We start from the raw sequence: 27468 nt of genomic DNA on the forward strand, positions 1-27468 counted from the left end.
AGTGCACAGATGGACTCATTTAGGGGATAGAAAGCTTGTCCAAGCAGTTAAGAGACCTAATATATATACCTCAGGTTCTGGGCCAGAAAGATAGAACAGTGTAAGGTATGCCAGCAAGTGAATGATTATGCAGCCAAGAGTAAACAGGGCAAAAGACCTAGAGGAGAACAGTCTGGAGTTTACTGGTAGGTCAATTTTACAGAAGTTAAGCCAGGAAAATATAGTTACAAATACCTTCTAGTGGTTGTAGATGTTTTCCCTAGATGGGTTAAGACATTCCCCACCAAGCAGGAAACAGCTACCATGTTAGCTAAGAAGATATTAGAAGAAAATTTTCCAGAGGTTCGGAGTACCCATATAATTGAATTGGACAATGGTCCTGCTTTTGTCTCTTAAGGTAAGTCATGAATTGGCAGAGATATTGAGGACTAATTGGAAGCCCCATTGTGTGTACCATCCCCAGAGCTCAGGAAAGGTAAAGAGACCTTGACTAAATTGACCTTAGAGACTGGCTCAGACTGGTTGGTGCCCCTCCCCTTGGCCCTGAACACCCCCTACCATTTTAACCTGATCTCTTTGAGATCCTGCATGGGACACCCACTCCCTTGACCCCAATCTTGATACTCCCAGAGTGATTTTTTTAGGCTGGCAAAGATCTTATGGCTCAAGTACCTGCTTTCCAGATCAGCCACTTGGAATTGTGGCCTAAACTTAGTGTCCTGTATAATGCAGGTACCCCAGAGGTTCCACACAAGTACCAAGTTGGAGACTGGATATATATTAAGAGACGTTGTGATGAACACTTGGAAGCAAAGTGGAGAGGGTAGTTCCTGATGTTGTTGACCACCCCAACCTCTGTTAAAGCAGACAGAGTGACTGCTTGGGTTCACATCAAATCAGCACCTTCACTTGATGCCAACTAGATAGCGGCCAGACACCCAAGCAACGTACTTCTGCAAGGCCAGAGAAACCACGAGACGGCTATGCTGTATCTTCCAGAGCAAGCCTCGGCAGCCCCAACAACCCTACCAGGGTAACTTGGCAGGTGCTCTCAGCCACTGGTGATGTAGCTTGGTCCACTACCTAAGTTGTATCTGGTGGTTGGATCCTGTCTTTGATTTCTGTGATTTAGCGGTGGGCTTTGACTTCTGGGGTGTCACTGCCCTGGAGACACAGGGAAAGGGATTGCCTGAATGTGGGGGATGAGGGACTTGTGAATATAAACCATGTCCCAGAAGTGGCTTTGGAGGGTGGGGCTTAGGGTGCAGACACCCAAAATTGAAAAGTGTCCTGAGAGAAACCCCCATATATATGTGTCCCCGAGATGGGAGAAGCCAGCAGCAGGCCCATCAATGTTAGGGAGCCAACCATTTCTTCTATGCTACCTGGGGGTGTGAAACATCGGAAAGCATATACTGGAGACCATTCCGGGGGTAGTTAAATATTCCATGGCCAAGGTGAGAGAAGGGTTAACCAAGCAGAAGAGAAGAGAGAACAGAGTCAGGGCTGGTTTGAGTCTTGGTTTAACAACTCCATCTGGTTTACTACCTTGATTTCTACATTGTTACGACCCCCAATCATTTTATTCTTGCTTCTGACCTTTGGCTTTTACATTCTAAATCACTTAAGTGCCTTTTATTAAAGCTCACATAGCTACAGTGCAGTTGATGGTCCTGAGACAAAGGTATCAAGAGCTAAGTACAGAGGACCAGGGATATGAGCTGCTTAACTATCCACAATAGCTTCAAGAAGCACGCACAAAGAAAAGGGGGGAATGAAAAGGTCAGCTCAGGAACTTTGAGAAGCTCATGGAACACTTGCCCCTCTGGAAGGGAGAGGCTAATTACCATTCCTCAGACCACAGGGTGGGAACCGACCTGTGGGTGGGGACACATTCCGGAGGAAGAATCACTGCCCAGCTTCAGACAAGAGAAGTCCATGACACCTCATTCCCTGAAGACCAATCAGTTTTAAAAAGTCACACTGGGGGCGGGGCAAGAGGTCCAACCGAGGATAGACTCCAACTCTGAGTTCTTCAGTGACTCTAGGCTCTCCTGCTCTGAGCCAGCCATCTGGCAGCCATGTCACTCCTCCTGTTGGTGGTCTCTGCCCTCCACATCTTCTTTTTTTTTTTTTTTTTTTTTGGTTTTTCGAGACAGGGTTCCTCTGTGTAGCCCTGGCTGTCCTGGAACTCACTCTGTAGACCAGGCTGGCCTCGAACTCAGAAATCCGCCTGCTCTCTGCCTCCCAAGTGCTGGGATTAAAGGCGTGCGCCACCACCGCCCGGCTCCACATCCTCATTCTTATTTTGCTTTTTGTGGCCACTTTAGACAAGTCGTGGTGGACTCTCCCAGAGAAGGAGTCCTCACCTGTGGTATGACTGCCCGTGGAACATCACCACTCAACCGTGGGCCTGCAGTAACGTCAGTGAGAATGGCTGGCTGAAGGCAGTGCAGGCGCTCTCATCCTCTCATCCTCTGCTGCCTGTCCTTCATCCTCTTCATGTTCCAACTCTACACCATGCGACGAGGAGGGCTCTTCTATGCCACTGGCCTCTGCCAGCTCTGCACCAGTGCAGCTGTGTTCTCTGGGGCACTGATCTATCCCATCCACACTGAGGAGATCCTGGCAAAGCACCCTCGTGGGGGCAGCTTCAGTTACTGCTTCGCCTGGGCCTGGGTAGCTTTTCCACTCGCCCTGGTCAGAGGCATTGTCTACATCCACCTGCGGAAATGTGAATGAGTGCTGTGTCTCCTAGAAAATAAATCCATTTAACCACGAAAAAAAGTCACACTGTTCTTTCAATCACATTGTGCCTAATGCTTGCTGCCCTGTATAAAAGCTCTCTGAACAAGCTGTACAAGGTCGCCACCTTTCCTTCAGTCTGGGACAACCTCAGTGCACTGGAACAATACATTCCTCTTGCTTTTTGCATCGAAAATAATTAATAATAATAATAATAATAATAATAATAATAATAATAATAATAATGGTTGAGATGGCTCAGCAGTTAAGAGCACTGGCTGCTCTTCCAGAGGCCCTAGGTTTAATTTCTAGCACCTACATGTCAGATCACAACTGTATGTAATTCTAGTTCCAGAGGATCCAACACCCTCACAAAGACATGCAGGCAGGCAAAACATCAATGCACATAAAATTAAAAAAAAAATAAATTATTAAAAATAAAACAAATAACAGAGTGTTTATAGAACAAAGCACAGGATAAGAAATTGACTGTGGGTTTATATTTAAAAGCCAAATTCTATTTTGTCCAGGTGCATTCACTTATATTGTTTTGCTATGGTTTGGATCTAAAATGTCCCAGACAGGCTCATGGGCTCAACACTTGGTTCCCAGCTCTCAGTCCTGCTTGGGGATCAGTAGAGTTCTTTAGATCTAAAACCTAAGTATCTAGGGTCCACCTACAGGTGGGCACAAGTCAGTAGGGGTGGACCCTTGAGGGTTATAGGTCTGTCTCTCTGCTTCCTGATTCATCAGCTATAGCAAGCTGTGCTGCAAGCTCCCTCCACCTCAGATGGAGTCCAGTTTGATGAAAAGATCTTAAACCCTGAGGCCGAATATAATTCTTTCTCCTGTAAATCGTCCTGCCCAGTAAGATTAGAGAGAAAATGCAGAGAAGCAGGTTTGTGGCTGCCGTAGCTTTGACCATGCGGTCGGCAGGAAGAACAGGGAAGAATTTAGTGACTCAGTGAGTCATTTCTGTGAGTGAGAAGGAAGGCAGCTGAGTGTGGACAGGGCTGCTGGGCTGGCTTAACAGTAACAGTGCTGCTTTTGTGGATTAGCCTTTAACATTTATCACCAAATGCTGCATAAATGTACTGAACTTTTGCTTTTCTTCCTTTTAGCAAGATGCAGAATAGAGCAGAATAGAGTCTTATACCACACAGCCCAAGCTGGCCTCAAACGCAGTGCAATCCTCCTGCCTTAGCCCCGAAATTCTGGGATTATAATGTGTGAAACACCGTACCCAGCTGTCTCGCTCTTTCTTGCTCAAGAATTTTTCTAAGATTATTCTGCTCCAAGGCTTTGATCCACATACTGAGATTCTGTTTAAAAAGCTATGGATATTCGCAATATTAAAGATTATTGTCATGAAAAATGACATTTGTCTTTGAAGGTTTCTGTACATTTTATTAGCAGATATTAGTGTACTATATATATATTTTGTTTTGTTTTGTTTTGTTTTTTTGAGACAGGGTTTCTCTGTATAGTTCTGACGTTCCTGGAACAAAATACTTCTTTCTGACGTTTCCCTACAGGTGTTTTGATCATATTCACCCTCCAGCCAGAATGCACTCTTGCACCATCTTCCCTTCTGTTGCCCCCCTCCTTGTGCCTGAAAATCTTGCCAATGTGAAAACACTCTTTCCTGAGTACAATCTTGCAGGGTACAAACGATTCAGAAGGTCATGGAAATGCAGCTCAAAGTAAGTTGTAAGCATAGTCACTGTCAAGATAAGTAACATGTATCTCTTAAGTGGTGGCTTCTATGTAGGTACTACCTACTAGTTAATTTCTCTTATCCTGTATTTCTTTTAGTCAGCATATTCAGTATTGTCTCAAGAAGCCACATTGTGTGTCCTGGCTTGTAGTCTAGGCTGTGTCTCTGATATACCTGCCTTACAGACTGAAACATACTGACTCTGAAGAGGATAGACACCAGAGACAGATCAGACACTTAGGTACCCACTATATAGTGATCAAATGTAAGCAGAAAAGAGGGAACTAAAGAATCATACTATTAACTACCTAAAATACCTCTAATATACATAAGCCAATATATACACACACATATATAGTTTAAATGAAAATTTCCTATCTGTGTTGACAATATTTCCTCCAAGAGCAATAGACCATCAAACAAAACCCCAACGCCAGGAACAAGCAACCCTCTTTTTAGTTGTTGGTCAGGGTTGTCCAACAGACTCCCAAAACACTACAGGACATTGTTATTGTCCTTGGTTGTCTCCCAACCTCTGCCCTAGTCCCTGTTGCTTAAGACACAATGCAAACACAGGGCCCAGAGGCTCCTGAGCTGGAACTGACCTGAATGACCCTCCCTGGACCAGCTTTTATGGTACCAGAAGGCACTATGCAAGTTTCTAAAGGAGGAAAGCAACCAACTATCATACCCAGCTATGATATCTATGAAGCACAACAGAAACCTGCACAGCACAATAATAGGGTGTGTAGTAGTGGTACTCATACCCTGACACTGACCAACAACTCTTTAATTAAAGATACATTCAGGACTAGTGATGTCATGAATCTTGAAAAACCTAACACCATCACTTTACTAAACCAACCTAATCTATAACTACATTCTAAATATGTTTCCTCAGACCCACAGATCAATGTAGTCCTCACCTCTTATCAAGAAAGCTTTACCTTGTAACAAAGAAGAGCATTTCATAAAACCACAACCAATCAAAATGTGTATTATAGGAGTTGCAGAGGCTGGTCCTAGAGGATACATCTACAACAAAACTCTTGCACCTAAGGCTCGGGGATCATTTTAGAGAAAAAGGTAGAAAAATTATAAGACCCAGAAGGACTGGAGTTTGCTGTGAGGCTGTCTCCCAGAAAGGTCAGAGGCTACACCCATGAACTGAGGCTACAACAACACATATACTAACATGGGTGGACACAAGTCCAGGCCTTGACCCTAGGCAAAGAACTACAACAACTAAGGAATGCTGAGAGTGGAAGAAATCGTCCTCCCCAGGGAAGAACACGCCAACTAGTTATACAACACCAACGTCACCCGGAAAGCACACATTCAAGTAACATTATACAGACTGTGCAGGTTCTATTTATGTATTTAGAAACGCTAACACACACACACACACACACACACATACATTAATGAAAAAAGAGTACATAAATTTGAAATTCTTCTTCCACTTTAAGTGGGTTCCAGGAATTGAACTCAGGTCATTACGCTTGTGCAGCAAGCACCCACAGCTGCTGAGCCATCTCATCACCCGTATCCTTTTGCCTCTTGATACTTAATGTCACATTCAATTAAAACCAACCTGAATTTTTTCTAAATTCACTTTCATTTTATATGCATTAATGTTTTGTCTGCATATATATGTCTGTGTGAAGGTGTCAGATCCCTTGAAACTAGAGCTACACAGTTTTGATCTTCCATGTGGGTGCTGGGAATTAAACCTGAGTGCTCTTAACCACTGAGCCATCTCTCCAGCCTGCCAAACTGAATTTTAAGATGTATCATAGATCAAATAGCTTTAGGTCAAGTAAAATTTAAATTCTATAATAAATTGAGAAATGTTAAAATGTGGGCAGGTGAAATAGCTCACAATATAAAAGCCCTTGCTGCCAGAACTGAAGACCTAAGTCCTGGACCCACACAGTGGAAGAACCAACTCCCCAAAGATGCCATCTGACCTCTACATCTCCTTCCAAACACACACACACACACACACAAAATGCAATAGAAAATTGTAATTAGATGCCAATAAGCAATCATGTGGGTAAGAAGATACAGGCCTTGGAACGTATCATGTAGCTCTTGGCTAAGTTCGGTTTCAATTTTCATTTAAGATATATTATATGCCTGTGCCAAGCCCTAGGAATACAACTAAAATATGGCTCTGAGTTTTGAAGTCTTCCACAGACCTATGCAGGCTCAAACCTACCCAATAGAAAGCTGGCAGATGAACTGGTAGATAAGATCTTTAATTTTCACTCATGAAGTGATATAGCCATTCAAAGATGTTATCTTTCTAAGCCATTGAGACTTTACCCTTCACGGTCACAAAATTACTGCTTTATCTCCTGGCATGGACTCTGCTAAGCCAAAGCTTCTCTTTTTAACCTTTTTTATTTCCTCTTAGGAAGACCATCCCAAGGCCTCTGACCTAAATCTCATTGGGTCAAAACCAATGTATATGGTCACTTCTGCCTGCAAAGGAGCCAGGGAAGGCAAACGCTGTTATTCTGTTCACTGACTTCTATACAGAATAATTAAAATGAGGTAGCTGATTGAAAATGCATATTAAATAAGGCAAATTATACTGTCAACTACAGACACAGGAAGAGAGCTTCAGCAAGTGAGAACCATAGTTACGAGATGCTTCAGAAGCATAGCATTACTTGGGGCCAGTGACATTAGGGCTGACCATTTAATTAACTCATTAAGTGGACAAAAGCATCCCAGTAAGGGGAAAAAAATGTTAACAGGACCAAACAACTGAAGCACAAGGAATCTGGGGGCATGGATCAGTCTAACATACAGGAGTGGGGAAAAGGGAAAGATGGCTGTGTAAAATCAATGTCAGATATAGGTTCTAAGTGCCTGTCTCATCCACCGTGCCACATAGGCCTGAGATGGAGTGGAGATTTCTGGTTTCTTTGGAGAATCAGTTGTGTCATGTATTTTTCTGGAAACTGTCCTATGAGAGGATGTTTTGCTGAGAGCAGACACGTGGTGTTTTTCTGGAAGTTGCCTAGTGAAAGGGCATGTGATATTTTGCTGGAGCAGACACTTGAGAGGACACGTGATGTTTCGAAAGAGTATTTGTGTAACCCAGCAGAGAGTGGACAGTGCTCTTGCATTGGTTCGCTTTGCAATTCTTTGCCACTCATCCACTGGTCTTCACTGATGACATTTTTTGTTGCTGTTTTTTTTTGTTTTTGTTTTTTGTTTTTTTTTCCAGACAGGGTTTCTCTGTATAGCTCTGGCTGTCCTGGAACTCACTCTGTAGACCAGGCTGGCCTCAAACTCAAGAGATCCACCAGCCTCTGTCTCCCAAGAGCTGGGATTAAAGGCATGCGCCACCACTGCCCGGTTCACTGATGACACTCTTGCTTTGGTTTACCTTGCTTTCTTTGCTGATCTTCACTAGTTATGACTTTGTAGAAAGAAATGCACCAAAAAACTTCTGGTGGAATTCTGGCTGCCTCTTAGCTACTTTCAAGGACACATGCCAATTAGCAGAGCCTCATGGTTTCTTCTGGATCAAGCTGCTGCAACTGATTCCTGTTTGGTATCTTGCAAGTGGACAGGACTGCTAACAACAATTGGAAATCACCCCAAAGAACTATTTCTAAACAGGTCCACAAACCCAGTTTCCTATTGACCTTTCTTTCCCCCTACCTCTGGTGAGTAGTAGGCTAGAAGAGAGGTTAAAGTAGGTTTTGAAATATCTAAGCCTACAGGAAATCACGTTGGGTGCCCCGTCCCTCTGCTGCCTTTTGTATGGAGAAACACAGGAAATGAGAACATCTGCTTCAGTACCTCTTTACTCACAACCACAATGCTCTGATGATATCACCACTTCTTGGTAGAACAGTGCTTGGGTACACATCGCTGAGCTCACATCCTTAGTGTTGGATCTATTCTGTGGGACAAAACCACACAATCTCAGAAAGCCATCAAGTTCTGATCTCAGGACCAGGCTTAATCTCCTCACGTAGAGGCCGAATAGGGATGATCTTGACTCTGAAGACAACCTGGACTACTAAGGGAAAACCTGTCTTAGCTGTGGTATGTTTGTATACTGCAGTAATGCACAGGTTTTAGCTAAAAAAGCAATGAAGTACTGACACATGGTATAACAGGAATGAACAGCAAGAAGCATCAAGTTTAGCCCAGTGGCAGAGCACTTGGCCTACAAGCTCAAGGCTCTGGATATGATCAAAGTAACACAAACAAGAAGACATTATGCCAAATAAAAGCTGCTAAGTGAAAGAGTGTCTTGTTTTCAAACTCAAGTTGATTTGTAAATCACACAAAAAAACACTTAAACTCCACTATAAGTAGTTGCTTTAAAATGGTTAACTTTATTATGTGAACTTCACATCAATTAAAAAAAAAAAAGAAAAGAAAAAGATGTCACTGCTTCCTATACCAAATGTCAAGTAGGTGCTCTCTTATTTTAACAGTATATTTTTTTAGGCCAGGCAGTGGTGGCACACGCCTTTAATCCCAGCACTTGGGAGGCAGAGGCAGGAGGATTTCTGAGTTCGAGGCCAGTCTGGTCTACAGAGTGAGTTACAGGACAGCCAGGGCTATAGAGAGAAACCCTGTCTTAAAACAAAACAAAACAAAAAGTTTTTTTTTTTTAATTTTTACCACAAATCTCCATTGCTGAGTAGCCTTTGTCATCCAGTTCTGCTCCTGTTTGCCTTTAAATAATTTATCTTACCACTAAATTCCTACTCATGATGGGCAAAGGAGTGGACAGCAAGCACAGAATCAGGTAACCGTTACCTTCGAACATCTCTGGCAATAAAGGGATCAAATACAGAGGTGAGGAAACACATCATTAAAAATGGGATTATGTGTTAGCGGGGAGGGGTTTTAGAGTCATCTATCATCATGCATTTTCATTGTGGTTTAGCGAGGGTGAAAATAACTGCCCACTGGATTACATACACTTTTCACAACTCGTATGCCAACATGATTTAAGCAATCTTGGATAGTTCCAAGTGCAGGGTACCCAGAACTGTTGGGTATGTTTACCTGTGTGCTAATTTCCTGGGACCTTGTAATTGAATGCCATAATGCTAGAAGCTTAAACAGGAGAAACAGATTTCCTCCCAGCTCTGGAGGCTAAAAGTCCACAAGTGTGGTTGGCAGAACATGTTCCCTCAAAGGCTCAGGGAGAAGTCCTGTCCGTGTCCAGCTTGTGTGGTTCCAGGCAGCCCCTTCTTTCCTCAAGCAGTGCGGCCTGTCTCCTCCTGAATGCAGCTTCCTTCACTGGGTCCTGCTTCCCATCTTCGTAGGAAGAAACCATCATTGATTCAGAGTCCATCCTTGGTGGGAATGGTTCCACTCAAGAATCCTTTACCTTCAGATCACTTCAAGTAAGGTCACACACATTCTAAGTAAGCTACATTAAAAATAAATAAATAAAAAAAAACCTCTCAAATTCAAACTTAGCTTCACAAATTTATAGTAATTTTTCCTCTGGGGAAAAACAAAAACCCAGAAACTTTATTAAGAAAACAATGAAGTCAAACAAATGCTCAAAATCAAGCTGAGTCCTCCCTTTTATCTATGAGCCAAAATTGAAGTAGTTAAGAAAGGAATCAACCTTTTGTTAGAATCATTAAGTTGGTGCTGTTATTTATAATTTATTAGCCTTAAGAACAACGTTGCTGTTACACTAAAGCAACAATTCAACAAACCCTGGCCCTGGAGTGGACAGGAGCCTTACACTTTGTCTTTTACTGGGAATAGCTTTTAAAGAGTTTCCAGAGGTGGAGAGGTGGCTCAGCTGCCAGCACACAGGCTGCTCACCTTTTCTAACTCCAGTTCCAGGGGATCTATGCCTTCTTCTGGCCTCTTCGTGAACCAGGCATGCATATGGTGCATAGATATGCATGCAGACAAAACACTTATATACCTGACACATGTAAAACTTCTTTAAAAGTCAAAAAGATCCCTAAGGCCGTCTTCCCCCATTTTGCAATGTTGAGGGGTGAAGAACAAACTCTATCACTGAGTTATATCCGTAGACCAGCCACATTTACAATTGTTTTTCAAAATGTGGACGAAACTTTATTATCATCTTCAGTACACAGTACAATCATTAGTCAAATATCAAGTACTGGAAATAGCATAATGGAAACACATATTTAAATGCTAGGCAAAAAGATAATGTGCAGGTAATTTTGTAAGCAAATTACCAAATAAAAAGACAACATTGGCTGACTGTTAATTTTTCCAACATGTTTTATACTATAAAATTCTATATATTTTTAGGAATTTTCTAATATATCAAGATTTATATGAAAAATGAAATTAATTTAAAAATTTTTTGTTAGAAAACACTAAATATGAACCCAATGTAGAAATATGAAGGTAGATTATTCCTTTGGCAGAAAATAAATAGCTACAAACATCTTAAAATAAGTACAGTTCAATAGGATCATGGGAAAATATATATCTTTACATTTCATATTAATACTGAAATCAGATCAATACAGATTTAATATCATTTTAGGCTAACAATAACTCTACAACACAAATTTATGAATGGAAAAAAATAAAATGTAGGAGGAAAAAATTTCTGCATATATTAAACTTCACAAACACCAATATACACTATTTATATACAGGCCGTGTGGCATGTTTTATTATTCCAAAACAGCTGAGCTTTACTGGATAGTCCCCACTTAACAAGTATGCGGTATTTACACTGACTAGATAAGGCTTTTATAATTTACACAATAACTGAACATGAAGTGCACAAACACCAGCACGAGCTTATTAAACACTTTGGAAGGGAAGACGTGCTCATCTATCTACACAAACGTTATCAAGAGCAGCTCTGGACTTTTATGTTTATTTACTTAATTTTTAAAGAGCAGAAGTTTGTTCTGGAAACAGTAAGGTGCTGTGTGTTGCAGTTTATCCTGTAAGAACATCAATAAGTTCAGCTGAGAGGAAAAGGTTGCATTAAAAACAGAACATGAGGGCTAAGGACTGAAACTCTTCCAGTGTCCTGTATCTGAAAACCATATACTCACAAAATACAGGTTTGCAGGGACTGCCTATGATCTTCTGTGCTGGCTATTTTATGCAGTAGTAGGTTCTAGAATAAAGTTTCTTTGAAAAAATAACATACTTATAACCAAGTATCTGTAAAAAGATAAATGACAAGATTTTAAATTGTCTCCCAATGGATTTTTAATAAAGATTAAGGGCTTAAAAAATATATAGAAGTGCATTCATGCAAAAAACTTTAAATTTTAAAAAATTCAGTTTAGAACATTTCCCAGTGTAAATATCATGGATCTGAAACATGTGCATATATGTTTTCTAGTTTGTGTTGTGTAAAAAGTTGATATAATAAAGTAGTGTGCAAAGTTTTAAGAGAAAAAAATCCCTATGGGTTTATCACCAATTCTTACAGTATGTGGGATCTTGTACTATGAACTAATTTAAAACATGAGCTTCAGAAAAGCAGCCTGGCCGCTGTCCCACCAGCCTCTGTGTCCACCAACTGCTGCCTGTTGTTCCTGCAAGGCTCAGAATTACTTCTGAGGGGATGCACACTCCCTTCACGATGACCCCTGGAAGCTTGGCACGATGACAACTTTCCAATGGAGTGTCAATCACTTCTGTAAGAAAGTAACACCCACCTCACAATTAACACTCATGATGGTTTCTATCACATCAGATCATGGGGCATGTCTCCTGGCTCAGATGTCACTGAGAATCCCTAAGAAGGAAGTGCAGTGCCTGCATGTGTGGTGGCAGGAAATCCAAAGGTCAGTACCTTCATTAGACATCTGTCAAAGTCACTAGAAAACAATTCTAAATACCAGGGACACTAGCATGAGAGAATGCCCTCCCTGGGGAAGGCTAACATCTCAAGTGGCATTCCTTGGCCCTCGGCTGTCAGAGGACTGGCTAACTGCTTCGTAATATTTGCATTTAAGATGGTTTTCACTGTTAATAACAGAAAACATTTTTATACCTTCCAAATTGTTCCTGCTTCTGTAGTCAAGTATATGCTAATTACTACTCAGCATTACACTGAGAGCAAAGCTGACAGTACTGCAAACACAACTGTAATTTAAGGAGCCGACAGGAAATATGCTGGCAAGCTAAAGGCTTGCACTAAGAGATGTTCGCCTTTTAAAATAACAGGGTGTGGGAAATTCGGGGGGTATGGAGGGGAGCGCAGACAAAATGTTTAAAGGTCTTCAGTGCTCCTCAAATCACATCTTAAGAGGAAACAATGGTTTCTTTAAAGAGAAAATTCTACATCCTACTTCATACCATGTAGTGTCATAAGGCTACTCCATGAGGACCCACAAAGTACAGCCAGACTAACTCAGAACACCCAAGCTGCCTTTGACCAAAAGATCAGCTTCAAGCGAACTGGACTGGAAAAAAAAAAAAAACAAAAAAACCTTTTATGGCCTTCAGGGTAAGGTGGGGTCTTGTGCTTTATTTATTCACGGTTCTCTTTGACTGAGAGGGGAAACTTTTAATATTTCAGATTAGAATCCCCTGGGTTAAGTGGCACACCCATGAAGACGTTCTGCAGGTCCTGGTGTGTCTCTAAAGGAGTGGCTGCTGTTGCGGGTAACTTGCTTGCGGCTGTGCAGCTGGAGGTGCAGGAACTGCCACTGGAAAGCCAGCCAGCTGAGGCAAACTGGAGGCTGTGTTCTGGAAAGAAGACACATCTGCAGCCATCCCCATGGGCTGTGTGTAAGCAGCTGTACCAGCAGCTGCCTGAAGACGAGAGCTCTGGTTCATGTAAGAAGGACTGGAAACAGTGTCCTGTCCAGTGCTGCAAATAAAGTTCCACAAAGAAAATCACATTTACTTTTGCTCAAGTTGCAGCAACAGATCATCATGACAAACATGCCTTTTCCATTTTCTTTTCAAGCTTATGTAGCCATCATACTAGTAACTTAATTTTTTTGTTTGTTGGTTGGTAGGTTTTTTGAGATAGTGTTTCTCTGTGTAGCCCCCCACGGTCCTAGAACTCACTCTGTAGTCCAAGCTGGCCTTGAACTCACAAAGATCTGCCTGCCTCTGCCTCCTGAGTATTGAGATAAAAGGCATCTACCACCGCTGCCTGGCATAACTTTTTCATGTCTACACAGGACTGGGCTGGGGGTGTGAAGACAGTGCTCACTGCAAAAGCATGAAGAGTTAAATCCAGATCTCTAGCTAACCCCAGGATAGGGAGACAGATACAGGCTTTTTGTCTGACCAGTGTAGCCAAACAGAGTGTTTCAGATAAGTGAGAAAAAGCTGGGTGGGTGGAGCTGGAGTGGTGGCTCAGAAGCTAAGAGCTGCTTGCTCTTTCCAGAAGAGCAAGCTTGATTCCCAGCACCCACATGGCAGGTCATGACCATTTGTTACTATTTCCAGGGATCTCCTATCCTATTTTGGCCTAGAAGACATCAAGCACAATGTCCAGACTGAGACTGAAGACGACATTCTGACCTCTGGCGGCCACACATGCTCATATAGGCAACAAGCTAGCAAGGCAAAGGTACCCACAGAAACATCCCTGTACAGCACATCAAATTAAAGAAAAAAGAAAGGAGAGGGAGCAAGCAGTAGCAGGCACAAGGTTAGGTCACAAAAGTGGCTAGAGAAGCACCTGAGACAAGCCGAGGAGATCCGTGGGGAGGGTAAGGCTTCCATACAAGCACAGTGAGGAAGGTCAAAGAGCTAACAATGGAGAAAAGCCTAGCTACAAGTGAGAGCAAGAAATCTGACAAAAAGCAAACTGTTTCTTCTACCTGAGATGATGGTGAGCACTGATTGATCCATCAATCCATCCATCCATCCATCCATCCATCCATCCATCCATCCATCCATCCATCTTTAAAGACAAGGTCTCACTTTATGGTATTATGTAGACCAGACAGGCTTTGCACTCATAGGGATCTGTATGCCTCTTTATTCAAAGTACATTTTTTTATTTAAACCTTGAGGTTCCATGCAGTAGTTACAATGAGATGCTATCTTGTAAGTCTCTTGTACATTATAACAGACTTTCAATAATAAGATAAGGGAAAAGGAATGTTCACAAAGCAACAGCATGTAAGATTAGAAGGTTTATTTAACTTGCTCTTCCCAAAACCTCTCACTCAAAGTACTGAAGGTACTGAGGATATAAACTGCACTTGCCTGTGACTCCTGGGGCCAGCTACGGAGAAAGCAGGGTCCTTCTCAAGAGGTACCCCATGCCACCACACCCCCAAGCTTCCCTCTGACAAGAGCTTAGCACTTTCAAAAACATAACAGCGTGGTCTGCATCAGACCCTTGCACAGAACGCTTTGAGATTGACCACACATCTTTGCATCAGACTCCTACACAGAATGCTTTGAGACTGACCACACATCTCTGCATCAAACCCCTGCACAGAACACTTTGAGACTGACCACATCTCTGCATCAGACCCTTGCACAGAACGCTCTGGGATTGACCACACATCTCTGCATCAACACCTGCACAGAGTGCTTTGAGACTAACCACACCTCTGCATCAGACCCTTGCACAGAACGCTCTGGGATTGACCACACATCTCTGCATCAGACCACTGCACAGAACGCTCTGGGATTGACCACACATCTCTGCATCAGACCCTTGCACAGAACACTTTGGGACTGACCACATCTCTGCATCAGACCCCTGCACAGAACACTTTGGGATTGACCACACATCTCTGCATCAGACCCCTGCACAGAACACTTTGGGATTGATCACATACACAAACTCTCATTCAAGAGGAAAACAAACCACACCAAACAGAAGGATTTTGCTTTTCTACTATTTCTACAATGACATAAATGCATTTAAAACATTTACTTTTAAATCACACCAAATATGTTGCTTACAGTAGAGGATTAATGTTGCTATACCAAGTTTTTCTCCATAATATCTACTGGTACTCAGAATAACAAACCGCAGTGGAGCCCACAGATAAGGCCCACTTACTTTTCGGGTAGTCCTTACACCTACTCATAGACTTAAGATGAAACGGGTCCTTAGAGGGCAACTGCAGATAACACTGAATACATATTCTATGATAAAGTAAATAGATAGGAAGATTTAAAATATGATTTTCAAAGAATGCTTTTATAGAAATATTAAACCAAGTCCATTGTCCAATCTTACTTCCTTTTATGGGTGAAAGCAGTAATTTTTTTTCTTTTAATATTTAGGAGTATATGCAGGTAAGTGTCTCTAGCATTGCTTCATTAGACTAACGTACCACAGCACAGTACTAAGAACACTATGGCATCAATCCTTATGAAGGACCACTACAAAATAAAGATTTCTTTCTAGGGTCTTAACTGTGGGCTTAAATCTTAGCAACTATCAAGGCTTAGCTGGAGTAAAGCAGCAATCTACCCAGCGAGAGCAGCAATGGCCACTTCAGCAACTCCACTGATGAGTAGGAATGGGAGAGCCGGCTCAGCAGCACCCACCTTTGATTCCAGGACTCAGGAGGGAGAGGCAGATTCACCTCTAAGAGTTCGAGGCCAGTCTGGTCTACACAGTGAATTTTAGGACTGATAGGGCTATGTATAGATACCATCCCAAACAAACAAGCAAGCAACAGCAACATTAAAGATTGGAAATGTTACTGTAAAGAGAAGCGTCTGGAGGTTCCTGTCCTAAAACTAAAGAAAATGAACACAGCTCTCCAAAACTTACCTTAAATATGGAGCTTGGACGGTGTGTGCTGTTACTGAGTTCATATTTGGAGGCAGCGATCTCAGCGAGCCCATAGGATCAGGGCCTAGGTTATAGTTCTGGGCAACAGATACTTGGTGAATGCCATGACCCAGGTAGTTTCCACCATGCGACTGGACTGGATATGTCTATTAATCAAAGAGAAAAAACTTTGCTTGCTATCTCAATATTTTAACTAAGCATAATGATTTAACTTCTCATGATTGCTATCTCAATGATTTAACTTCTAAGACATCAAAGACAATCTGATTCTACCGATCTTTCTACACTGGAACAAAAAAATGGAGAGTCTCTAACTTATGATATCTAATCAATGGACTTTTACAATGTGTTTAATTTTTCTCTAATTTTCCAGGAGTTTGAAGAAAAATAGTGGGAGCTGTGTTTTTAAGTAGAAGGTTGGAATCTATCAAAAATGCCTATTAATATACATCTTGCCACAGAACCTTTCCTTGAAGGGAAACCCATGGTTATTCCAGATCACCATGAGAATGACAACTCCATCCCCCTACTGGAGAGAAGGTTTAAAGAAAGGACCAGGGTGCTAAGCCCTCTCCTGCTGTGGAGTGGCACAAGTAGGTGTGATCTTGTCCTCATCATGGGGGTGGGTTTTGAGATTTCAAATGCTCTAACCAGGACAGTGTGTGTGTGTGTGTGTGTGTGTGTGTGTGTGTGTGTGTGTGTGTGTGTGTGTGTGTGTGTGTGTGTGTATTTTCCTGTTGCCTGCCAATCCAGATATCAAACTCTTGGCTCCTTCTCCAGCCATGCCTGCCATGATGACAACAGACTAAACCTCTGAACCTGTAAAGCAGCCCCAATTGAATGTTTGCCTTTATAAGAGTTGCCATGGTCATGTGTCTCTTCATAGCAATGACTAAAATACCTGCCTTCAGAAGATGAGAAAGATGGAGCCAAGACAAAGTGCATCCTTAGGAAACTGCAAAAAGTCACTGGATTCTTATGTAAACCTATGTAATTTTCACAGTAACAGCTCTGTAAGGACGGAGTTTACCAGCCTCCTCATAACAGCTTTCAAAAGCAATCCATATGCTTAATAAATACTATACAGTAGTAATCATTGCTCAAGTCTTATTTAAAGCAAAGATTACACTAAAATTATTTAATGTAATGATATTCTCTTTAGCAATTCTCTGGCAATCCACTGCCAAAAGGCTGAGATGTAGGAATGGGCTTCCGCAGTTCACCATTTGTAAGTGTGCTTCCCATACATAACCTCTTAGTTCGTATGGTTTTTAAAACAGAATAGGAAGTTTTGAAATTTCAAACAAGCTCACACATGAGTTAATGTATTAAAAGGCTTGTGTGAAAAAAGTAAATGTTAAAAGGCCAAAAGAAAAAAAAAAGGGCTGGTGAGATGGCTCAGTGGGTAAGAGGACTGACTGCTCTTCTGAAGGTCCTGAGTTCAAATCCTAGCAACCACATGGTGGCTCACAACCATCCGTAATGAGATCTGACACCCTCTTCTGGTACGTCTGAAGACAGCTACAGTGTACCCACATAAAATAAATAAATCTTTAAAAAAAAAAAAAAAAGAAAGAAAGAAAAAAAAAACAGCTGTACAAACTGCAACCCAGAAACCTAGCCTAAGAGTGACCTCTCTTTACAAACACGAGGCAGACATCCACTCTGTACAGTGGAGCTGACATTTCTCATTTATCCCACTTTCACAGCAGCAACAAACATCTTTTTAAAAGCACAAGAAATAATGAAAAACTTCAGGGATCTTTTTTTTTTTAACGCAGAAATCTAAGCTCATATGTAATTTTCAAAAAGTTCAGAGCATGGCATATTTGATAAATGCTTCTTCTCTGGTGTGACAGTTACCACAGTAACCATTTAAAAAAAATACTCAGCAATTAAATTGTGTTACATCATCTAATTTATGTACCCACATTCTAGTTTCTCCTTAGTGTCTCCTTCACATACTCTATTGCATACCAGTTTTCATAAATTAACACGAATTTTGCTCATCCACACTTAATTCAAATTTAATTGGCCAAGATTTGAAAAATGCTTTAAAATGGGGTTACTGGAAACCTTAAGTATTCTCATGTCAGCTGGAGGCACAAGAGCATGGTCAGTACTGGGAAAGCGATGCTGCTAATGGGCAGCTTCTGGCAACGGCATCTCACAGCCCGGAGCAAAGCTTCACTGCACAGACTTTTAAGTTGTGAATCTAAAGCGCGCTCTGAGGATAAAAGAAGCTCATTAACTAATCTTTAAATAATTACCTAAGACATATTTGAAAGGTTTTTAAAAAAATATTTGAATAGTATCAAGAGGATCTTCTTGTTAAGTAGTATCTAGAGGATTTTCACAGCAGGCTGGACAATGGCTCAAAGGTAAAGAGCACTGGCTGCTCTTTCAGAGGACCCAGGTTCAACTCCCAGCACCCACACAGCAGCTCACAACTGTATAACGCCTCTCCAGAGGATCTGACACCCTCATACAGACATATATCCAGGTAACACATCAGTGTACATAAAAAATGAAAATAAATTATATATACATATATGACCCATGCTTGAAAATACCGGACTTACATCTACAAAAAAGATTTACATCCCATACTTACTTGCCTACAGAGGCATACAAAGGACCAAAAACAGTCTTTTCAATGTTTAAAAATGAACTGGAATGCATTTGTGAAATATCATATTTAATCTTTATGGCAAACAGTGTTTAGACAACACTTCCTGAAGCTATCAAAGTTCAGTGTTGCGGTCTGTATGTGAAGACCCCCTCCAGCCCCTATACACCACAGGCCTGTGTGCTGGGAAGTCTGGATTTCAAGAATTTGGTGATCAAAAGCTAACTTTACCAATGAATCAACCCGTTAGTGAGTTCATGGTTGAATATGCTGTAAGAAGGTGGGGACTTGCTGGAGAAAGCAGGTCACTGGCAGCTTTGGAAGGCTGATGTACGAGTCCCCAGACCTACACGACTCTCCTTCCCAGGTGCTAGGAGGACAGAGTGGCCGTGCTCTACCACACTGCTCTTCTGGAGCCAGCTACCTACGAACTGCGACATCTGAAATCACCAGGCCAGCCAATAAACTTCTTCCTTTTAGTTGGCTTTTCTCAGGTACTTTGTCACAGTGAAGGAAAATACACACAGTTCCCAGTTTTGTACATTTTTTTCTTGGTTATGAGCCTAGTCTTTAAGGGCTCAGCCATCTCTTCACATCTTCCCATCCTTAGTTTTATAATTTTACTCATGGGCAACAAATCTTTAGTATTATGTTCTTACACATTTAATTTTTTAAAAAATAAACCTTGAGGCTCGGCGGTGGTGGTGCACGCCTTTAATCCCAGCACTTGGGAGGCAGAGGCAGGTGGATTTCTGAGTTCGAGGCCAGCCTGGTCTACAGAGTGAGTTCCAGGACAGCCAGGGCTATACAGAGAAACCCTGTCTCGAAAAACCAAAAAAAATAAAAAAATAAAAAAAAAAATAAACCTTGAATACTCTCTGAAAAGCAACGCTCACCTGCACTGGAACCCCGGCTGCTGAGGACGGGTAATGTGCTGGGTGCAGCTTTGAATAGACGGAGTACACTGGTGCTTCGTTCACCAATTTGTTGTACAGGTCCAGAGCTTCCAGCACCTTTACATTCAACTCAGACAGTTCTGAATGCCTCCTGATATACAAGACAAGGATTTTCACAGTAACATGATGAACATTTAAGTTTAGCTCATTTCTATTCTTGTCAGAAAGGACATTCACAAAGGGAAACTGAGAGGAGAAACTGTTGAATTCTGTCAACAGGCTGGTACATCTTTCTAATAATATGGAAGAGTCAGATCTATACCTCATAAATTGCAATCAACTCACAATTTGGGTGCTAGAATTTAGCTTAGTACATTATAGATTTATGTCAAAAATTTAATTACAAAGAAAAATAGTCTGTTTCAGCAAAAGTCTATGCCTTAATTATAAATCTCACTAACATAGTATGTAGATGAGGGCCCAGAGCCGCCGTGTAATATATTATGACTTAAATAAGAGCATAATGAGAAAAAAGACATAACACATCTTACTTAGATCCTTGAAAGGACCAACTAAATTTTTAAAAAAATATTACCAAGAAAACACAAGTAAAGCCAATCTATACACAAGCTAGTCTCCACTGTTCTTTATTTACTTAGTGGCTTTGGGGAAGTAAATAAAACCAGGCACCTTAATGTATAACAACAAATCCAAGTATGCATTTCCATATTTGCCCAGGAAAGGCATGGTAAAAAATCCTTCTGCTTGGTACAATTCGGCCTACTCCCCTGGGAGTAATAAATGGCGGCATATAGCCAATAAATCTGTATAATTTAATTAGCTACTTTTTATGTGGCCTAAAACATCTATATGTGTATACTGAACGTGATTCAGTGTGTACCAAGAGAGGTGAGAAGCAGAAGAAATGGCCCACCACACAAATGGACGTCTCTCCTTTATTAGCATGTTATATGAGCAAACTAACAGGTGCTGCTCCTTTTCCTGCAATGATCACAAGCAAACTCTATCTTCAGAAGTATCTATCTGCTGCAAAGCACCCGAATCTACAGAAATTAGGTGCTACAAATTAACAAATGTGTGACTAGGAACTGACCATAAGAATCTGATCTACCTAACCCAGCATGCTGACGACACACTGACACAACAGTAGAAGGAAGGCCATGACCGCCAGGCATAAAACCATCTTTCAAGATCTGCTAACCCAAAGCAAAAACCAGCAAATGAAGTAACATACAACCAAGTACAAACTTCTATGAAATGGGGTAGAGAACACAGAACTTAGAGGATAATATGAGCTGGAGATTGCAGAGACGAGACTAGGACTTAAGTTGGTCCCACAGAGGGATAGACAGGCAAGGTGAAAACGACAAAGGGCAATCAAAGCACACAGAGGAAGAGTGAAAAGGCCCACCTGACGGGGAAGACAGTAGAAAATCAGATTACCACAGTCGGGAACACAGTCAGAACACAATAGCAGTATGAAATCTCATACTTTATGATGACAAGGTGAACACACAATTTGATTTTCTAATATGACAGTTGTATTCTCATTCCCATCCCCCATAGGGATAGCAAATTATTGATGATGTATTCAAGGAAAAATGATTTATATTTATCTTTGAATTTGTGACAGAAGCAAACAATCCATGAGACTATAAAGCACCGTCCAGCTAGAAGCTGCATATGTACCCTCTGCTATGAAACTGACATCAGCTAGCCAACTCACTGCTTGATAGCCAGCTTTCTTTCAAAGTTGACTGACATCAGAAATGGGTCTCTTTGAGTTTTAATTCCTTTAGATAGTTTTCTTTAGTAAAACTCTTATTTAATAAAAGTAATGTTATGCTGTCATCTCTTTCATTATATACTTGACATGATTCCATATCAGCAAGTATTTTACAATGGCAATGATTTCTACTATAAGATACAGAATGTTTAATTTTGAAAACCAATTTCATACTGAAAGGCATTTCAGCTAGCTGCATTTTTGTAGTCACAAACAGCACTGTGATTCCACCAGAAGTTCTATTATTGTTGAGAATAGTTTTCGCTATCCTAGGTTTTTTGTTATTCCAGATGAATTTGCTAATTGCTCTTTCTAACTCTGTAAAGTTAGAATTTTGATTGGGGAATGCATTGAATCTGTAGATTGCTTTCAGCAAGATGGCCATTTTTACTATATTAATCCTGCCAATCCATGATCATGGGAGATCTTTCCATCTTCTGAGATTTTCTTCAATTTCTTTTTTCAGAGACTTGAAGTTCTTGTTGTACAGATCTTTCACTTGCTTAGTTAGAAAACTTCTGGTGGAATCACCATCCCCAACCTCAAGCTGTACTATAGAGCAATTGTGATAAAAACTGCATGGTATTGGTACAGTGACAGGCAGGTACACCAATGGAATAGAATTGAAGACCTAGAAATGAACCCAAACACCTATGGTCAGTTGATCTTTGACAAAGGAGCTAAAACCATCAAGTGGAAAAAAGACAGCATTTTCAACAAATGGTGCTGGCTCAACTGGCAGTCAGCATGTAGAAGAAAGCAAATCAACCCATTCTTATCTCCTTGTACAAAGCTCAAGTCCAAGTGGACCAAGGACCTTCCACATAAAACCAGATACAGTGAAACTAATAGACAAGAAAGTGGGGAAGAGCCTCAAGCATATGAGCACAGGGGAAAATTTCCTGAACAGAACACCAATCGACAAATGGGACCTCATAAAATTGCAAAGCTTCTGTAAGGCAAAGGACACTTGTCAATAAGACAAAAAGGCAACCAACAGATTGGGAAAAGATCTTTACCAATCCTACATCCGATACAGGGCTAATATCCAATATACACAAAGAACACAAGAAGTTAGACTCCAGAGAACCAAATAACCCTATTAAAAAATGGGGTACAGAGCTAAACAAAGAATTCTCAACTGAGGAATACCAAATGGCTGAGAAGCACCTAAAGAAATGTTCAACATCCTTAGTCATCAGGGAAATGCAAATCAAAACAACCCTGAGATTCCACACCTCACACCAGTCAGAATGGCTAGGATAAAAAACTCAGGTGACAACAGATGCTGGCGATCTGGAAATCAGTTTGGCAGTTCTTCAGAAAATTGGACATAATACTACCTTAGGACCCAGCTATACCACTCCTGGGCATACACTCAGAAGATGTTCCAACATATAATAAGGACACATGCTCCACTATGTTCATAGCAGCCTTATTTTTAATAACCAAAAGCTGGAAAGAACCCAGATGTCCCTCAACAGAGGAATGGATACAGAAAATGTGGTACATCTACACAATGAAGTACTATTCAGCTATTAAAAACAATGAATTTATGAAATCCTTAATCAAATGGATGGATCTGGAGAATATCATCCTGAATGAGGTAACCCAATCACAAAAGTACTCACTGATAAGTGGATATTAGTCCAGAAGCTCGGAGTACCCAAGATACAATCTACAAACCACATGAAACTCAAAAAGGAGAAAGATCATAGTGTGGATACTTTAGTTCTTCTTAGAAGGGGGGACAAAATACCCATGGAAGGAGATACAGAGACAAAGTGTGGAACAGAGATTGAAAGGAAAGACCATCCAGAGACTGCCCTACTGGGGAGCCATCCATATACAATCACCAAACCCAGACACTATTGTGGACACCAACAAGTGCTTGCTGACAGGAGCCTGATATAGGCTGTCTCCTGAGAGGCTCTGTTAGTGCCTGACAAATACAGAAGTGGATGCTCTCACCCAACCATTGGATTGAGCACAGGGTCCCTAATGGAGGAGCTAGAGAAAGGACCCAAGGAGCTTAAGGGTTTGCAGCTCCATAGGAGGAACAACAATATGAACTAACCAGTACCCTCAGAGCTACCAGGGACTAAACAACCAACCAAAGAGTACACATGGTGGGACTCATGGCTCCAGCTGCATATGTAGCAGAGAACGGCCTAGTTGGTCATCAATGGGAGGAGAGGCCCTTGGTCCTGTGAAGGCTCTAAGGCCCAGTGTAGGGGAATGCCCAGGGCCAGGAAACAGGAAAGGGTGGGCTGGTGAACAGGGGGAGGGAGGGAGGAAATAAGGGGGAAACCAGGAAAAGAGAGAACATCTGAAATATAAATAAAGAAAATAACTAAGAAAAATGTGAAAAAAAAATAAACAGCATTGTGTTGAATACTACAACATCTGGTCATTGTATAGCTCCCCAGATTTAGTATACACTTCAAATTGTTTGGGTAAAAAATATTTTTAGGCTCAGGAATACTGGTACTGCTAGCCATACATATGGCAAACTAGTCATTTTTTCCCTCAACTTTCCCAGTCTGATTACTCACTAATCATTAGTAGCAGATGTATAAGTAGGTGTGTTATACTTTCTCCAAAACTATGATCAATCTACCACTGATTATTTCAGTTTTGTAAAAACACAAAGGATTTGTTTAAAAAAAAAACAAAAAAAAACATGCTATGAAGGAGCTGGATAGATGGCTTAATGGTTAAGAGCACTGGCTGCTCTTCCTCAGGACCTAAGTTTGATTTCCAGCTCACTACCACCTGTAACTCTACTTCCAAGGCATCGATACCTTCTTCTGGCCTCTGTAGGAACCAGGTAGATACATGGTATACAGACATACACAAGGCAAACACTTATGCACATAAAATAAAAATGTTAAAATACATTATAAAACAAGCCATTTTTGCCTGAATGAATCATTGTTTGCCATTCCTAGTTTTTAAAAAGGTCTGTTAGAAAATTAAACAACCCAATTCCTTTCTTCTTGTATAATTTATACAGCAGTTCAACCACTAGGTTTGGAAAGGGAGGAGAATGAAGAGTAATTCCTTCCCACTGGACTTCATTTCTCAAGCTTCTTCCCAGCTCACAGAGAGCTGGGAATATCCCTGTCCAGCAGCAGCGCTGATGCCCATTCTCAGAGCAGCAAACCCAAGGAGACTAGGAAACAGAAAGGGCAACAGGAACACAGGGATGTAAGAGAAGACAGGGCGAGTTGCCGCATTGCGTTTAGCTTCCCAAATTAGGGAACTCTCACTTGTTATATTCACAGATGTCACTCCTGGGTCTGTCCCAAGTCAATGCTCACCTTAAACGACCATTTTCATGTTGTTCTCAATACACTTCATTTTTTATTACTCAATTCCAGCCTCCAAAACACAGTGATTGGTGTGATAAAATGCAAGGGTCCTGGCTATACGCATGTCACATTACTGTCTTTGATGAAAATAATGTTCCCAAAATAAATAGCATTACGAGAAACCAGCTTTAGGAGTCTGGCAACTGAACAGTAACTGCAGTAGATGCTCAATCCTATGAGCACTTTCACCAGCTGTAAACCTGGTCAAAACCTGGTAAAGAGCTCACCTATCAATCTCTTCAAGTTTTTCATCTATCATTGGACCCATTTGTTGGCAAATATCTGTAATACAGAAAAAATTACTAATGCAGAAACTCAGTGCCACTTAAGTCAGTTTCAACATTCTTTAAATAAGAGACTATAAATCATCATACAACATATAGAGAAATAAGCTTATGCCAGGGGTTAAGATGATTAAAGATCTATTTATAGTACCTTTACTATCATATATTACTATCACAGACCAGAGGCAAGGTCAATATTAGAATAAAAATTTCATCATGATCCTGGCATCATTAATCAAGTTTATAGGCTGTGACAGTTACCCTGAAGTCTGAAGAGTTTCTACAGAACTCTTAGCAGAGTAAAGCAAACCTGACCGACATGTATAAAGTATGTACACATATGCACAGACATTAAATAGCAATACTTTTCACTTAAGTGAGACTTGTTACAATGCAGGGCTGATAAGATGGCTAGGCAGATAAAGGAGCTTGGGATACAAGCCTAGTGACCTGAGTTTAATCCTAGGAACACTCCTGTGAAACAGAGTCAGCTCCACAGAGATATCAGCTGGCTTCCACATGTGCATATGGCACACTCACCCACACATATACAATGCACATTCACAGGTGTGTGAATGCACACACTGATAAAAACGTAAACACATATTTCAAAATGTAAAAACAACTATAACAGGGAAAGTCTCCATATTTATAACCAAACTTTCTTTTATAAATTAAGATTTACCTATTTACTGTATTTTTTTTTTTTTACAAAGAATTGTTTGGTTTTGTAGTTTTTTGTACAGGGTCTCACTCCATAGTCTAGACTGGCCTTGAACTCATGGCATTCTCCCCGCCTTAGCCTTCTTCATGCAGGAATTATATGTACAATTCCCCTATGCCCAGAAGCCCAAAGTACTGGGATTTTTTTGTTTGTTTGTTTCTCTGGTTGATTGTTGGATGGTTTTTTGGTTAGAAACCCAAGAAGGATTCTTAAAATACAAAAGAATATCTGTTTTTGCTTTAAACTCTTAGAGACTAAATGACACACAGTTAGAAGACAGTTAAACAATAAACTTTTACACTTTGATTTGATTTAATATGATGTGATTTTTGTTTGTTTGGTTTTTTGTTTGTTTTCAAGACAGGGTTTCCCTGTGTAGCCCTGAGTGTCCTGGAACTCACTGTAAGATCTGCCTGTCTCTGCCTCCCGAGTGTTGGGATTAAAGGCGTGAGCCACCACCACTTGCTTACGTTGCTATTCTGCCTTTTCTTTGTCCGATTTCACCAGTGATCTTACAGAAATACAAAGACTCTTTTTGTGAAATGGATATAGGCTATGACAATATCTTCCAAGTGACACCTCTATTATTTTATATACAAGTCTTTCTTACAAGAATTTCAAATCTTAAAAAGCAAACAGGAAGCAGAAAAAACTTCAAAACACTATAAACAGGTAATTTATATATGTTAAGCAACATTAAGGTGAGTGCAATGTTAACTAAATACCTTCCAAGTCCAAGAGGTCTTGGGAGTCAGGTTTTGAATCTTTTGGATCAATACTCTGGAGAATCTGCAGGGCTCTATCCATTTTACCCTAGGGGGGTAAAAAACAGGAGATGCTGAGAAGCCCAAAGAGTTAACTGTGGTGAATGGGAAAGCACTGTTCCTACATATTCCAAAAAGACAGTATATTTTTAAAAGGTCAATACCTCATCTATATAAACAGGCTCGGGTTCTGACTTCTTCATTTCCTCCACATCATCATCAATTACATTCAATTTGTCCACTGTTGCTACAGAAACAAAGTAAGTGTTTTAAGTTTTTCAACGTTACAATTTAGTCATTAAATTTCTAAGTGGTCTATTATTATCCATAGGAAAAAAGCAGAAGCTCCTTAGTCATCACACTTCCTAATCAATAGAGTACACAGTCATTTATTTACTCAGCACTCACAGTGTACCAAACCTCCTTCTCAGTGCTTAGACACATGCAGGGAGTGAACGGAATCATCTGGTGTTTGTAGAACTCACATTCAAGTGGGACAGAGAGCAGCATCCATGGGCACTGTCACTACAGCTACTGTCTTGAAAACTGACTTACTACTGAGATGAATAAATATACAAGTGAGTAGATCTTTATCACTAAGCCAATTTCACTTATAACTGTTCCATCTATGCTCTGACCTTCTATATTTATAAATAAATAAAAAAAACTCAACCTGTATTTCCTATTTGAACAAAATATAGACCCAACTTAACCTGAGAGTTAAAATAGTGTAAAGTTACAATAAAAAAATGTACTTCATAAAGAGGATGTCTTACAAT

At 40.8% G+C, this 27468-nt stretch overlaps 1 protein-coding gene and 1 pseudogene across 1 annotated transcript in view; one reads left to right on the top strand and one right to left on the bottom strand.

Annotated features, from left to right (window-relative positions):
- Positions 1–2081: 2081 nt before the first annotated feature.
- On the top strand, positions 2082–2742 carry LOC116091986 (annotated as a pseudogene).
- Positions 2743–8813: 6071 nt separating this feature from the next.
- The window catches only part of Stam2 (signal transducing adaptor molecule 2), a 52096-nt gene continuing 33441 nt past the window's right edge, over positions 8814–27468 (bottom strand). The window contains exons 9-14 of the mRNA XM_031370263.1: positions 26854–26936; positions 26651–26738; positions 25145–25199; positions 19737–19887; positions 16191–16357; positions 8814–13298 (exon numbers count right to left, since the gene is read on the bottom strand). Coding sequence (XP_031226123.1) covers positions 13067–13298; positions 16191–16357; positions 19737–19887; positions 25145–25199; positions 26651–26738; positions 26854–26936 — 776 coding nt within the window. The 3' untranslated portion in view covers positions 8814–13066. The remainder of the gene's footprint in view (positions 13299–16190; positions 16358–19736; positions 19888–25144; positions 25200–26650; positions 26739–26853; positions 26937–27468) is intronic.

The sequence above is a fragment of the Mastomys coucha genome, unplaced genomic scaffold, assembly GCF_008632895.1.
Source record: "Mastomys coucha isolate ucsf_1 unplaced genomic scaffold, UCSF_Mcou_1 pScaffold15, whole genome shotgun sequence".
NCBI classification, from domain to species: Eukaryota; Metazoa; Chordata; class Mammalia; order Rodentia; family Muridae; genus Mastomys; species Mastomys coucha.